Source organism: Hemiscyllium ocellatum, chromosome 8, assembly GCF_020745735.1.
Source record: "Hemiscyllium ocellatum isolate sHemOce1 chromosome 8, sHemOce1.pat.X.cur, whole genome shotgun sequence".
In the NCBI taxonomy this organism is placed as follows: domain Eukaryota; kingdom Metazoa; phylum Chordata; class Chondrichthyes; order Orectolobiformes; family Hemiscylliidae; genus Hemiscyllium; species Hemiscyllium ocellatum.
Window position 1 is genome coordinate 44187064 of NC_083408.1, and position 15842 is coordinate 44202905.

The 15842-nt window shown below is 36.3% G+C and overlaps 1 protein-coding gene across 5 annotated transcripts in view; it reads left to right on the forward strand.

Annotated features, from left to right (window-relative positions):
- The window catches only part of gphnb (gephyrin b), a 536356-nt gene that overhangs the window by 308240 nt on the left and 212274 nt on the right, over positions 1 to 15842 (forward strand). For 3 of the 5 annotated variants that reach the window (XM_060828874.1, XM_060828876.1, XM_060828877.1), the window contains 5 exons: positions 5411 to 5505; positions 6622 to 6688; positions 7935 to 8207; positions 8308 to 8463; positions 10108 to 10260. In XM_060828874.1, the coding sequence (XP_060684857.1) occupies positions 5411 to 5505; positions 6622 to 6688; positions 7935 to 8207; positions 8308 to 8463; positions 10108 to 10260 (744 nt within the window). The remainder of the gene's footprint in view (positions 1 to 5410; positions 5506 to 6621; positions 6689 to 7934; positions 8208 to 8307; positions 8464 to 10107; positions 10261 to 15842) is intronic. The other 2 variants (XM_060828875.1, XM_060828878.1) reach the window with 1 other exon arrangement.

Sequence of the window (15842 nt, forward strand, 5' to 3'; positions counted from 1 at the left end):
AATCTGATGCCATTTTTCAACTCGTGTATGTTAATGGCTGCCATAGGCTGCACACAAAGGTACTTGCAGCAGAAGTATGACTACATGACACAGCAAGCTAGCCACTATATGAGAAGTGCAATTGTATGTATCCAAATGCAGCTAATTCTTGCATCTTTACTGTGCTTCAGCAAGGATGTCAAGTTCTGAGAGAGAGAACAGACAAAATTCCCCAGGATGGTACCAGAGATGCAGAACCACAGTTATATGAAGGGATTAGTAAAGCTACACAAGTTTCTTCTTGGAACAGAGAAAGTTAAACAGAAACAATTCAATATCATGAAGGGCTTTGGCAAAGAAAATAAGGAGGAGCTGCATCCAGTAGCAGGGGATGCCAATTGAATGTATTTGGCAAAGGAACTGGAAGTGAGATGATAAGATTATTTTTGATGCAGAGGATTGTCATGATCTTAAATCCACTGCCTGAAAGGATAATGGAACCAGATTCGATAGTAAGTTTTGAAAGAGAATTACGTACTTGAATGGGAAACATTTGTATAGCTATTTACAAGAGGCAACATAGGCATGATGGACCAGATAACCTTCTCTGTGCTGTGTTATATGATTTTAACTTACTACATAGACATTCTGTCTTTTTTTGAATGAACATCATTGTATTTTACATCAGGAATGTAACCTGCTTAGCAAAATACTTAATTGATGGCATTGCTTGTTTCTGAAGCATTGGCAATGTTCAAAAGCTGTTTATATTAACTCAGGATTATTTAAAGATTAAATCAATAAAATAACTAAAACACAGATGTGGAGCGGAAGCTTCCTCTTGTGGAGCATTCTGGTTATCATCTTGGATAAGGGGTAGCAAATTTAAATCAGAGTTCAGGAGAGACTACATCTCCCAAAAGGTTGCAAATCCGTGGAATTCGCAACCCCAAAATGTGGTGGATGCTGAGACAGTGAGCAAATTTAAGGAGGAATTAGATAGATTTTTAGATCGTTGGTAATGGGTTGAAGGAAAATGGAGAGAAGGCAGGAAAGTGGGGATAAGGAGCATATCAGCCATGATCAAATGGTGGAGCAGACTCATTGGGCTGAATGGCCTAAGTCCACTCCTGTATCGTATAAACTTATGAACAATTCTGGCTTTAAGTCAGACAGAGAAGAGAATTTCACTGGACTGTTATGAAGTTACTCCTGGTCTTGGAAGGTCATCAGTTGTCAACATTGAATCCTCATAAATACTGCTGGACAACTTTGATAAACCAGCAAAATGTTGACAAATGTTTGAATAATTATTCAGCGACATGACTAATTATATTTTCATTGTAAACCAATTGTTGGTTGAACATTGACTAAGTCCATTGTACATTAAGTCTGCTTTAAGTGCATGGAACTCCTCAATGCAGTTAGCAACAGAATTATTACTAATAATGGCAGGTTATGGATTAAATTTCACATCAGTGACACTCTTAGCACAGATTTCTGCACTGCTGATGGTGCAGTTACTTCAGAAATTGACTATTTCTGTTAGATTGTTGCCAATACTGGCCAGTTTGGACTTGGTGACCTCAAATACAAAAAGTATAGTACTAGCAGTAGTTTGTCAGCTGCTTGTTTACTAGTTGGAAACAAATTCTTGCTCTCTGGTTCCCTTGGTAGCTATATCTATTTGAGTGACCCAAATTGGTCACCTCCAACCTCCAAAAGAACCAGTGTTGAATTCCAGTCTTTCACCATCAGATTGTATTTATAATCTGATCATGTAGGAGTTCTCTTGATGCCATTGTGTGACTCTGAAACGTGGCCTTTTCACTTTGCCTGTCTCCATACACCGAGAATTAATTTCCCTCAAACCCTAAATCCCAGATTTTGGCCTTTCCAATCTTGCCTGCAGACTCTGATCTTCCTTGCTCCCTCAAACACAAATCTTCTGGAGTTTCCAGCCCAGTACTCCCACAGCCACCACACATCTCTTCCTCCTCCCCTTATTCCCACCCCTCACCCCTAACCTCACACCCACCCTTATTCTGCCTGATCTTCTCCAACTGCAGACTCCAGCCTTCCTCCCCAGTCTTCAACAACTCCTCTCTAATTCCAAATGGTAGCCTGGTGTCAGGGGCGTATCAAGTCTGCAGCTGATCACCCTCCCAATTGACTGTTCGCTGGACACAGTCAGAGGCACTGAGTATAGGTCAGGGCCAGCCATTAAAAATAGTAGAATCTGTGGGAAATCTATTCTGCCAGGTTTCTGACCCTTAAGCCTGCTCCCAGGGCAGTGTGCCCTGTGAAGAGCAGAGTGACTGAAAAATAGTTGAATGGTTAGATATTTGGTGAAGAAACAGGGGACGTGAAAAGCGTGGTAAGTGTAGCAGCTTGGATGGCCAGTCTGTAGGGATGAGCAGAAGAGGCACTGAAGAAGCTTGATACATTATTAAGTTGTGCGAGCAACAAAAGGATCATGTTCCAGGATTTTGCAGGAATTTCAAAATTTCAAAACATTGAGTAAGATTGAGTTGTTCATAGTGAATCTGCATCTTTGAATTGGAAGTGCATTGAGTGTATCACACCAAATACACCCTAATTAACTATTAATCTTTTTGCTTCCTATGATCTACTTCTCCTTTGTTTTATCATGCATATCATTGCGAGCACCCTTCCTGAACCAGCATGAATTGTGCTTAAGAGCAACAGTGTATAAATCAAGACACCATTATTTTCAAATATTCACCTGCTTTATCTCTTGAGCCCCCTTGACTGAGTAGCATTTCAGATTTGGAACTCATCAGGTACAAAGTAACTGGAGAGTGTATGCATTATCATGCCATGGGTCGAAAAATTAGTACATTAATGCATGGAGTTTGCAATTTTTGTCATTGTATGATATAAAATTGGAGGATTTTCCAAAGGGGAAATGTGATCTCTGTATATTAGTCTCCTGACTCCAGAACATATTTGCTCCTTTTTCTTAATTAACAATTTTAAATAACTTGTCAAATTCACACTGTTTATGACCTGTAAGCACAGCCAAACTTACTAATTTCGTTCCTCTCAAATGAACTAGACAACCAGCACAGTTACAAAACAAGGAAGAGAACACCTTGCCCTGTATTTGCAAACAAAGGTTCAGCTTTTACAGGTACAATTTACACATATTTGGGGAAAGAGTGCAGTTTGTTTGTAAACAAAATCATATAAATCTCAAAATTCTTTTTGATGCATCAGCTCACTCCAGCTTTTACACTCCATTTTGCCGAAATACTTTTATTTGATTCCCTTTGAGAACATTGCGTTTATTTCCTTTAGAGTAAGAGCAAAATAATTTAAATTTGTAACAAGAGCATAATATTGCACGTGGTCATGTGTTTAAATTTTGACTGTTTCTTTTCTTTAAATCTGATCTTTTTCACCCCCTTTGAAGCTGTCTTTTAGTGATGTTTAGCTTCAGGGCCAGCTTGGGCTTTCATTAATGATTCATTTTAATTATGAGATTTTTGAAGAAAGAGACTCTTGTCTGCAACTGTTGCCTTCAACCTACTTCCAAATCTCCTCAGATTGTGAATAAGTGCATACTGTTAAATGAGCACTCGACTGTAAAAGTTATGGATCAAAGATTAATTTTAAACTATGCCATGGCAAAACAACATCACTTTAAAGTTTATTAATTTGACCCACAATAAGGATCTATTTTGATATTGAACTGTACAATCTGTTTGATTCCACTTCTGTTTCATAAAATGTTTTAGTGCAGAAACAAATGATTAAACCCAGCAGTGGTTATGTTTCACATTAACCTCCAATCACCTTTTTTCATCACAGCCTAGAAATACATCTTTATATTCCTTTCACTTTACTACCTTAGCATTAAATACAACTGTGTTATTTACCTCAACGTCTCCATGCGTTAGCAAGTTCCCCTTTGTTGACTATCTAAGATTGATGGCTCCGAGTTTTGGATTCCCTCATGCTGTATATGTGTCTCCTCCTCACCTACTTTTCAGATTTCAGGGTAAAAATATGTTGCAATTACAGATCGTTTGCTTTGCGATGAAGCATTCCCACTTCAATTTAGTTATGAGCATTCTATTTGAAGCTTCATATCTGCCTCTGAATATCTGTGTTCATGAAAAGCAATGTTCGCTCTAAGTAATGAACTGCACTTACAGCTAACAACTCAGTGACCTTGACAGTGTGTCGTATCTAGATGCTATGACCATTTTCCACCATTACTATAAACACCAGTTACTTTGTTCTATGTGAATGCATTAATTTTTTTGGGCATTCACCAAAGTGCTTCGAGTTGGTGATTTCCATTTGGAGTGGCATTCTTGGTCATGTTTAGATATGGAATATTCTCCTTGAACCTGTCACCAAATCTTGCAGCTTCTAAATTATAGACTTCTCTTTCATGCAATAGATATGTAATCCAGGCTAGAATGATTTTGCATTGTGTATCTAATGGTGCATCCGTTATTTGAGACTCACTAAATTGTTCAGGAAGACGTACATCAGTTTGATCTAGATTTGGACCCAGAGTTTAACTAGAAATAGAAGGTTGCTCGCTCAGCCACTGTGCTGTCCCATTTCAGACACTGCTCCTTTGATGTACTTTCAAGCTGTACAAACAGGGGAGCTTAACAAATTCAAGGAACACTGCAAATATTCGACGCTGAAACTATGTGGGCTGTTTGGCTGTGCATGCTTTTTTAATTTGTGCATCTTTTTGACATCAAATATCTGCCATTACTTGCATCTTTAGAGTGTGACAAGCTAAAGTTTCAAGTGTATGCACTTTATTAGAATTGGTAGTTATTACTAATGAATAGGGATTGTGAAATTTTAAACAACAAAATCTCAAGCTGATATCGAACCTAGACATTTAATTTTTGAAATTTATATTCATTGTAATTCACAGTCATAAAAGAAGTGATAAAAAGGGAGTCTCCTGGGTTGGCTCTGGCTATGCTGATGCATTCATTGATTGATATTCATTTAAGCATGCTGATTTCAAATATTGCTGTTGCTTTTTGAATTCCTATCATTGATAACCTCTTCCTGCTTTGCCTTGTCTGTTCTCTCCGCAGATGCTACCTGATTTGCTGAGTGTTTCCATCCTTTTATGTTTCAGATTCCTTACATCTACAGAATTGCCATTTTGAGATGAGCACATTTTTCACTTTGCATAATAGATGACATTTTACTCTAAGCAGAGGGTTGTATTTGCGAAGTTGTATTTTGCCACTTGTTTTCCTTCCATTAAATGTGATATCTTCGTATTGCAGCTTTCCTGTCAGAACTTAATTAGCTCTTTTTAAGGTTGCGATGTACAAATCTAGTTACAAATTATTGAGGGAATTCTTTACAATTACAGTTTTAATTTGATATCAATTATAAATGTGATCTATTGTAATTCTAGGCCACAAAGGAAGTGATAGAAAGGGAGGCTCCTGGAATGGCACTTGCGATGCTGATGGGTTCATTGAATGTCACTCCACTAGGAATGCTGTCCCGGTAAGCAATGCTATGTCTGAAATATGGATTATGGTATTGGAATTCAGGCGAGTAAGTCAATAACAGCATTATGTCACAGAACACCTTTGTAAATGTGAACTTGATATCTTTTCTGTGATTTTATGTACTCACATTAGGTTATGGGTAAAAATGGTTTGATAAAAGTCTGATTTCCTTTGTAAAAGACTTGGGTTTTGCAGAATCATGTTTATGGAGAGTTGTCTTTCTAAGGAAGAAAATGAAAAAGCATGGACTGACTGACTAACTGAGCAACTTAACTGAAACAGTCATGTTCACAGCACTATTAGTTGAAGCTTAACGCCCCAGCCTTTTAGTTGGGATCTTCAATAACACATTTCACTTGATATCTTTTCACCATATACACTACTTACTCAAATGGAGAGTGAGAAGATCAACTCCCCAGGCTTCCATCTGTTCTTCTCTGAAAATGGCTGTTTGGAGATGCGAGAGAGAGCAGCTGGTTTGATATTTCCTCTGAGCTACCTCTTTATTTCCTAACTTAAGCACCTGTGGTCTGTCATGATACATTCCAACCACAGCACAGTTGTAACTGCATTCATGTGAAGAATTACTGATGAGTCTATGTCTCCTTATTCAGTGGTGGAGTGCATTGGGACTTTAACACTACATGTTACCCTTCACATTTATAGAAGGTCAAATAGCCACTGTAGAAAAAGCTAAGGTTTTTTTGCAGTTCATTTGCGTAACCAGTACCTCTAAAGCAGAGTATTTGGCCTTGTCCCATTACTGTTTGTGGGGGCTAGCTGTGTAGAAATTACATAGCTTGTTTCCTATATTACAACGGTGACTGCACTTCAGAAACACTTTGTTGCCTGTGGGGCACTTTGGGAATCTTGAGATTGTGTTATATTAGGACTAGCATTTCTTGCTCCAGTTTCTTTGTTAGGGATAAATTTTCCTAACCACTTTAAGATGAAGAGCAGCCTACACCACTTAACCGTTAGGTGATCAAAGAGAAATCTGGTTTGATTTTGGGTGGGCTGTTGAAGCAGAACATCAGTTTTCAAGGTAATTGAATTATAAGCTGTATATAAAATGTACTCCTGCTTATTGTCATTTCATTTTTATTGTCAGACCTGTATGTGGAATAAGGGGCAAAACTCTGATTATTAATCTGCCTGGTAGCAAGAAGGGTTCACAGGTAGGAGTCACCATTACTTCTGTTGTTTCTGTGTCAGAAATTGTGGCTCTGCTACATAGTAAAGACTAGTCTTGTGGGCATATTTAATTGAGCTTCCTTCATGGTCTCTTATCGCATCTTCTGTTGTGACTCTCCTTCCTCCCCAGATAAAATGCACTGTCTATTTATATGTCTCAATTGTATTTATCTGCTTCATTTCATACCTGTTTTGCTGTTAAATTTTCTGTTAAAAGCACAACATTGTTCAGATTGGAGGATGAGAATTGGAATCAAAAGATTTTAATGGAAATATTTTCTTTGTTTATTTGGACCCAGAAAAAAATGAATTGAGTATTTAAACTATAACAGCAATTCTTCTCTGTGAAATATTTTTTATGATCTCAATCAAGACCAGCAACTTGTTTCTAAAAGAATGAAATCCAAATCCTAGCTATTTACAGAAAGAATGAACCCACAGATTTCACAGTTTAAAACAAAAGCATTAAGATTCTAACAAAGCAAACACAATATACCAGCTATATTCTAAAATTCTGAATTATTATTTAAGTGTTAACTAATAGCCAAATTGCAGTTGATTATTAACAATAACAATAAATTACACATTAAATGCAATTTAACCAAAGACCAATCTTAAGAATTAGCAGATATTATCGCCAATATCACTCTAAATGGCTGTTCCCACCTTCTAGATGTAGCCTTTTGTTGTTCAGATTCCCTGCATTGTGCCATTGGGATCATCAGCTGAGCTCCAGTGGTTCTTTGCCCTTTTGGTTCACCCTGTTTCAGTCTCCTCGGAGGTTTTGATTTCTAAACTCAGTTTCATTCTTAGTTTCCTGAGAAAATAAGAGGGCCACTTTCCTTTCTTACTTTGCCTTTTCAGTTTCCTTGATAATTTAGAGCCTCTGTTAAAATAGCTTGGCTTTGAAACCAATGGATTCCATTGCAATATCCTTTAATAATCCACAACAATTAACTTAGTGGTGTTATGCTATCACGGAGCAGGAAACTCTCATAAAATGCCTGTAAGTTACAACATTACAAATGTGACAAAAATCCATCTTTGTATTCTATTAAATCATTGCTTGTTGCAGGATTTAAGATGGTAATGTTCATTATTTTAAAATTCTCTTGCTTTTATTAATTTCTTAATTTGGGTTGATGTAATAAGCTGTATTAATATACCTACATGTTAACTGAGCTTTGTATTTCTTGATCATTTTTAATCTGACTTTTGCATTATGTGCAGGAATGCTTCCAGTTTATACTACCTGCCCTACCTCATGCTATTGACTTATTGCGGGATGCAATTGTGAAAGTGAAAGAAGTTCATGATGAGCTGGAGGACCTCCCATCTCCTCCACCCCCATTGTCTCCTCCCCCTACCACCAGCCCACACAAACAGACAGAAGACAAAGGGGTTCAATGTGAAGACGAAGAGGAAGAAAAGAAAGATAGTGGAGTAGCTTCAACTGAAGAGAGTTCATCCTCGCACATTACTGCAGCAGCCATAGCAGCCAAGGTAAGAAGCCTTGCACTGAACAGGGGAATTCATACATATAGAATCAAACCTACCTATTTCATTGTTACCCATCAAATCATTTTTGCTTGTTTTTCTCCAGTTGCCTGTATTTTCCTGTCATAGTGCTGATAGTTGTGTTGTACATCAGAGCTTCCAACTTGTACACAGTCCCGCTCCTGTCATGGCTAAAGGTGGTAAACCTGTCCCTGGTTTCATTGGTCATCACTCTCATACTGCCATCAGTGCAGGAGAGCCGGTAAGAGACACCAAAGAGGCATTAAAAGTAAACACTTGGCACTGCATTGTGCTACTGTGAGGAAATGAACCACTTGCACTGATTTTGTTGTTTCAATTAGACTTTAGCCATTTAGATTATCCTTTTCAACATGGTCATCTTGTTAAATGGTCATCAAATTATGTATCTTCATAATTGTGATTGTTTTCCATTGTTCTCATTGACTTCATGTGAATCATTCATAAATTTATTTCTCATTTGTCACTGAGCATTCAACATAAATATATCCTTGTGCATATAAAGTACACTTTTTCACTGCTTGATTAAATGATTAAATGCCTTCCCTTTAGGACAGCCTGCGGGATTAAATATTGAGTGGAAGTAATGTTAAGCTAGATTGAAGTAGGTGGTAGAAAAGCAAAAATACCCAATAAAGGAAATCAAATGACTACAAACAATTTATAAGTGATATAGTAGTTGTTACATACAGAGACTATTCACATTAAAGTTGTTTGAAAATATAGCTTTTTAATAGTTGTGAATTTGTCAAGATGCAGATGATGGTAGAATTCATAAATTTGTTGCTACAAAAACTACAGGAGTTTGATCTGTACTTCTCACAGGAGTTAATATAGATTCTCAGTTGGCTTTCTATTAAAATTAACTTTTAGAGAATTTTGCTCGCAGATATGGAGGATGAAAAAGACTGACTGATTCTCAAAATCCTCACTTTTTTTTAGACATGCTTCAAATTTGCTTTGAAAACTGCAAACTTTTGAAGACGATAAATAAGTTGCCAGTAAAATCTGGGAGAGGTCAGAGAGTATTTTGTATTTTGCTAATTGTTAAATCTAGACCAACTGAAGTGAGCCCCACCAATCGCAGTTTTCTTTTAATATCTATATCATTACTGCATTAATCGTTGTCACAGACATTTGCAAATTTTTCAAACTTCTAATGGATACCTAATTTCTTTTTCAATTAAAAATTCCGATTTGCACTGCATGTTTGTTTTGCCTTTTCAATTTATGTGAAGATATTGAATTAGTTGATCCCAATTCAAAAATGGTATATGCCACTTTACAAACTATGACATTTGAGAAATATACTTTGCAGAAGTGATCGCTGCTGCCATATTAGTGCAAGTGATCAATTTCCAGAAGTTTGGTAAAAATGTTTGGTACAATTTAATTAAGATATTTAATGATTGATATTATATATGAGCTTGTTGTCCATTTATGTTGCCATGATGCAGTAATAGAATATAACGTATCCCAGTCAGTATATAATGTAGAGTTAGAATTTACAAGTATGATGTTTATTAATGTAGATGAGTTGTAGGATTGAAACATAAAGCATTGCTTAGAATTAAAAGTATTGTCTTTTAGTTACACTTATTGTTTTAATTCTTGTCAGCTTGGCAACATTCACTACCAGTGTAACAAACTATGATATTTGAAAAATTCAGTGGTAAATTGAGTTATTACAATTATTATAAAATTTGTTTAAAATCAGCACTTATGCGTTTACATATAAAAGTGAAATAACATCTGATTTACAATGTGTTCCAAACATAGGAGAAAGCCAACTTTCAGTTTGCTTGTATTGAAATATGAAGATGACTTTAACTCTAAGTGAATATTTGTTGTAATTTATTATCTTCAGCATTTTTTATACTTTCAGATCCCAGACTCCATCATTTCTCGTGGTGTCCAAGTCCTTCCACGAGACAATGCATCGCTGAGCACAACTCCATCGGAATCACCGCGAGCTCAAGCTACATCACGCCTGTCCACAGCTTCTTGTCCGACACCAAAAGTAAGTCACCCTGGGTGTACCCTGTTGAGTCTATGCATTTAATTGTATAATTAAGGATTGGTCACTTGTCTTAGAACAAAACAATGGTTGAGGATTGCCTCGAAAGCAGGAATACAATGCTTTGTAACTAAATTGAAATGACACCTTTAATAATAAAATAAAATTCAATTTATCAGAATTCAGAGCCTTTGCAAAGAAGCAAAATATATTTTTATTTGTTTTCAGTTAAGGAAAGCCACTTGGTATTTGAGAATTTGCATTACTTTAATAAATTATTGGTTAATGGGCTGACAATCTGACTTTATTTTTAACCTGAATTAATGTACACTGAGCTGTATTTTTAATATAGCACAGTTTGATGTCCAGTTAATGATGCAGTGCTAGTAAGTCGATTTTCCCGGATTCCACTCAATAACGTTTTGAACTAATGTATTCCAATTATGCAGACCTCATTTCTACCCAACTTCACAGATGCTTTGCCATTTTGCTTTTCCAAGAAGGTTATTGTAGACTATGATAAAATTGTAGGACATGAGGAAATAATTTGCAAAATTAACTTTTAAAACCTTAGCTTGCTAGAGCTGAAAAATGTTTGACTAAATATAGTTCATAACTCTTGAAATTCAAACCAGCATTATCTGGAATTAAAAATGAAGCAATGTGAGAAATTCATACCTCGCCAGATAAGTTGTTTGAAAATTACCAAATTGACCTAATATACCTCTGTTCAGATCTTGGGAGAGGGGGTATTGTTGTGATTGTTGACTTGCCTTCTCTCTTTGCATCCTGATTTCTTGACTTAGTTCCAAACTATACTTGCTTCTTTACTGTAAGATAAGAGTCAGAATCCTTTTCTGACAGCAGAAATGTTGCTTAAATGTTTGAGATACCTTATACTCAATTATGCACTTAAGTCATTTTTCTTTTGGGCAACCAGTATAGTTACTGCAACAAATTCCTAGTTCATAGGAAAAGTTGTGATTTTTAATGCTCAGCACCTTGTTTTCTATTGTGCATTTCACTCTGGGAGGAAAATGTGTGAAGATAAAAAACATTAAGCACCATGCAAGAAAGGTTTCTTCATTTAAACTGTATTAACAACGTTAATTCACAACTTACTATTTTGATTTTAGATGAGAAAATCTTAGTGGGCCACCTTTTCAATTCAGGTTTGTTTTCCTGTTGTCAAATTGCTCAAACAAATCTTCCGTTTCACCATTTCCCCAAACCCGCACTATAAATGCAAAATCTGATATTGATGTTTTGAGGGAGGCTTATATGCCTTTTTGAGCTTCTGTAAGTCGATCAGGGTTGGTCACAATCAATCACCTGAACTCTTACACATAAGCGTGCATCACCAAGAAAAGTTGAGAGATCAGCCTCCATATCATCGAGTGTCCTCCTTTTGTGAACAATTTTATATAGATTATCTTATTTGTAACATCTTAGTTGGCCAAGGATATCATTAATTAGCTGTATTATCCAGCTGTAAATTAATTCTGTTCACTATATGCTTTCAAATCTCTGATAGAAATATGCAGGGTGACCCTTAGTGTTGACTCATTGAGTCATTATCTCATTATTCACTGCAGGCAAAAAAAATCACAATATCCTCCTAATTTTATAAAACAACAGTTAAATTGTTTTCATTTAAATGTATTGATTTTCAATTTGTAACCATGTCAGTGATGAGCTCTTTTAAAATCTTCCTTGAAGTGTCTGTTGCCTGATCCAACAGCTGTTTAACGTTGTCATGCTTGTAGTTTTGGCAGGAAGAATGCACTAACATGCAGCTCTCCGTAGTATTTTATTAAACCTGCCATCCTTCATCTAGTCACAGATAGATGCTACATTCTGTGAAATTTAGTTTCGAGAGGAATTTAAACTTTTATGTGACAAGAAAGATCATGAAAAATACTTATGGTTAGTTCTGAAATAAGTGGCGATTTTAGCTGGTTGCTACTAGTAAAAACTGTGATTAATTCAGTCTTTAGATCATATTTGTACTTAAGTCTATAATTATGATTGCTGTTTCAATTATTCCCCATGAGACACATCACTGTTCAACTTTTGAAGCTATACTTTGAAAATATCAAATTCTACGTTAAGTTGCAGATTGTACATTATGTTTGATTGTTACTCTTATTCACCAAAATTACATTGTAGCTGCCTTTAGGTCAAGTTATAGTATGAACTGGTGTACATCCTTCCAGACATCTCGGGGAGGACTGCCTGAAATATTGAAGCACCTTGCAAGTGGCACTTGTAATGCCTCAAGCTTATGCTGTTCCTTTTTTGCTTCCTGATCTCTTTACTTGCACAGTCAGATCCAGTGAGGTGAGCTATCCTGTGTAAATGAAGCATCAACTGAATCAAATGAAATCAGAGAACTCTGAAGATAGACAGCAAGTCTGGCAGCATCTGTGGAATGAAAAACAGAGTTAACATCTCTGGTCAATGACCTTTCATCAGTATTGGCAGTTCTGACAAAGGATCATCAACCCGAAATGTTAGCTTTGTTTTTCTGTCTCCACAGATACTGCTGCACCTGCTGAATACTTCCAGCATTCCCTCTTTTTAATTCTTGTGGCCAGCATCCATGATCCTTTGCTTCTCCAAACTGGAGCAGGTGATAATTAGAAATTCCAGAGGGCAGCATCACTTCTCACCCAAGTGAAAAGAGCTTGAGTTTGGTTGTTTTCCAGATTCTTCAAAGACAAATGTATGTGTTGAAGCACATTTGGCCATGGTCATTGATTGATTACATGCTGTGACAGCTCTTTTTTTTGACTAAAACAGAAACCAAAAGGAGTGAAATGAAAGACACCAAGATTCAATGTAAACTTAAACCTTTATATATCTTTATATGTCAGATCTGCTCATCGTTGCAGAGGTTAGCATGAGTTTCATCGTCAAGGGAGATTTAAGTCTGAAAGGATTATTTAAAAATTATAAATTGTAAGCTTCAAACATGCTTCGTAATTTGTATGTTTTACAGTGCAGAATGCACTTGACATTCAGCACAATTTACAGATATCCTCTCAGTAATAAAGTTTGTTGTAAATGGGTCTGAAAGAGTTAACGCTGAGGAATTTCATAAGCACAACCCACTATGATGATATTATATGAACTTGTGGACTGATTTTGAAAGAACAACATGACATTTGATCCTCCTTAAAGCCTCTATGATAATGTCTGTCATACATATATAACTTGTAACAAGTGATTGAGATGTAGTAAATTATTATCCTGTTACCTTTAAGAAAATTATCTAGTTAGAACATGGTTTCCCTCTCCCACATGAGACTAAGCAGCCTCTGTAGTTTCCACCACTTGAAGAGGATGATGACTGCACTTTCTTCATAAAAAGCAGCTCACAGATAGTTGTGAGCTGGTGTACTCAACCAACAATGACCAAAATGTTATATGTGGACCAAACATAACTTGTGGCAATCTTTATTTCAGTTCCTAAGTTTCCTTCTTTGTGTTTGTGTATAAAATCAATTTCCATAACTTTAAGCTGTTTGAACTTTAAAACTAGAAATGGGTGCTTTCTAATTGGTGGTGTTTGACCAGTGAGGAAACAGTCTTTATAATTCCTTCAGTGCAAGCTATTTTGAAACGTGTTCTCCCTTCACTCTACATTTCTTTGTGGATCTCAGCCAGACACTCCCTCTGGCCTTATTTGTAGTTAAGGTAATACTGTTAAAGATAATAAAATTGTCCTGTGGCAGTACTGTGTCTGAAGAGTGGTGGAAGTGGGATGGTACTGTGCAAGAGACAGGAGGTAGAGAGAGCAAATGTAGAAAGTAGAGATGGGAGTACGGGGTGGGTAAGGAGAAACCAGAGGAAAGACTAGACCAGTGAAGTAATAATGAAGAGCATATTCTAATCTTCTCAGGCCAGACTACATGTATATTTAAACAGACCAGAAATTAAAACTCGTATTGACATAGTGTATCACAGAATTAAAGGTAGAGGCCCACTAACCCAAAGTTGGACTTTTAGTTTAATGCCAATCACACCATTTATAGACATGCCAAGAGGATGCTAAGCACTTTTGCATAGGGCAGGGCAGAAACCTGCAACTAAGCAGCAACAATGTACCAACTCGGATTTATGTGGCTGAAGTTCAAAGTCGTGGTCACCTTACCCTAGAATGGACATTGTTTCATTTAAGATTATGCACACCAAAATAATTCCACACAATATGAGTTGAAATTATGAAGAGGATTTGAGGAATTATGCTTCGTTTCTTTAGCAATTTATCTGAATTTCTTCTACAATGACATCCAGCGGGTTGTAAACTCTCCAACATTGACCCAGAGCTTCCAGAAATAGATGAGCCGTCTCTACGAGAAGCTTACGGGAGTATTAAAAAAAGAGTCTGTTTGATTAACAGTCAGAGGATGTGTACTTAGGCAATGAAGAAAGTATTTGCTTTTCAATTGGCAATGCATCAGGTGGATTTATGTATTGGGGCACAAATCATGGGCAGGTAATGTTGGGTTTTATGTTGAAACTTCCTGTTATACATTAACTTGGGTTAACGATGCTAAGTTGTGAGAATTCCCACATTACATTTCAGTCCAGAAGGCGAATGCTACTGAGAGAGAAAAATAACTTTTTGTCAAATTGATTTTTTAGAAAAATCTAAAGGAAGTGTATTTTCTCTGAATATAATTTTCAAATGTATCAATGAGGTATAAAATTGTGCCAAGCAATTAGTTGTTTTCCCTTCATTTGAAGTGAGCTGTATTTTCTTTTCATTGAACCAAATAAAGGTCTTGCAATGCTGTGAGGCATGTAGTGTTATTTCTGGCAAGTTATAATGAATCATTAAATATTCTGGAAATTACTGACAATGTGAAAAAGGAATCCTAAATTAAATGTGCTGTTTTGATGCCAATATCATTTTTTAACTGGAATATGAAAATAGAACACTGAGTCAATATTGCAAGTGGGTGCTGCAAGGATAGCTGTCAACCTACAACTAAGCAGCAACAATGTACCAACTCGGATTTATGTGGCTGAAGTTCAAAGTAGTGGTCACCTTACCCTAGAATGGACATTGTTTCATTTAAGATTATGCACACCAAAATAATTCCACACAATATGAGTTGAAATTATGAAGAGGATTTGAGGAATTATGCTTCGTTTCTTTAGCAATTTATCTGAATCAAATTTATTGTCAAGGCTGCAAATGCCAGGGAACATGGGCTCATTGAAATTGATAGTGCTTGAATTTAAAAGATGGTTAGATGAACTTCCAGAGAAAGAAGACTTATAAAATTTTGAGAAAGCAGCTTAGGAACTATCAGAAAGAACCAGTCTTTGTGAGCCTGCATGCCTTTCCTTACAATAAACACTTCGTGCACTGTGAGTATATTTTTACTCATTAGAAGAATTCTTTCATTGTATCAAATTGTCAGGGATAATGTTAATTTTCTACGTAGACAAGAGTAGTGCTCTTGGGTCAGTTTCCTCAGTTCAGTGTGAAAAGGCAAAGCTTATTCAAATACTTGCACTTAATATTTGTTCAGCCACTATAGGAATTTCATTAGACCAAGATTCCATTTTTA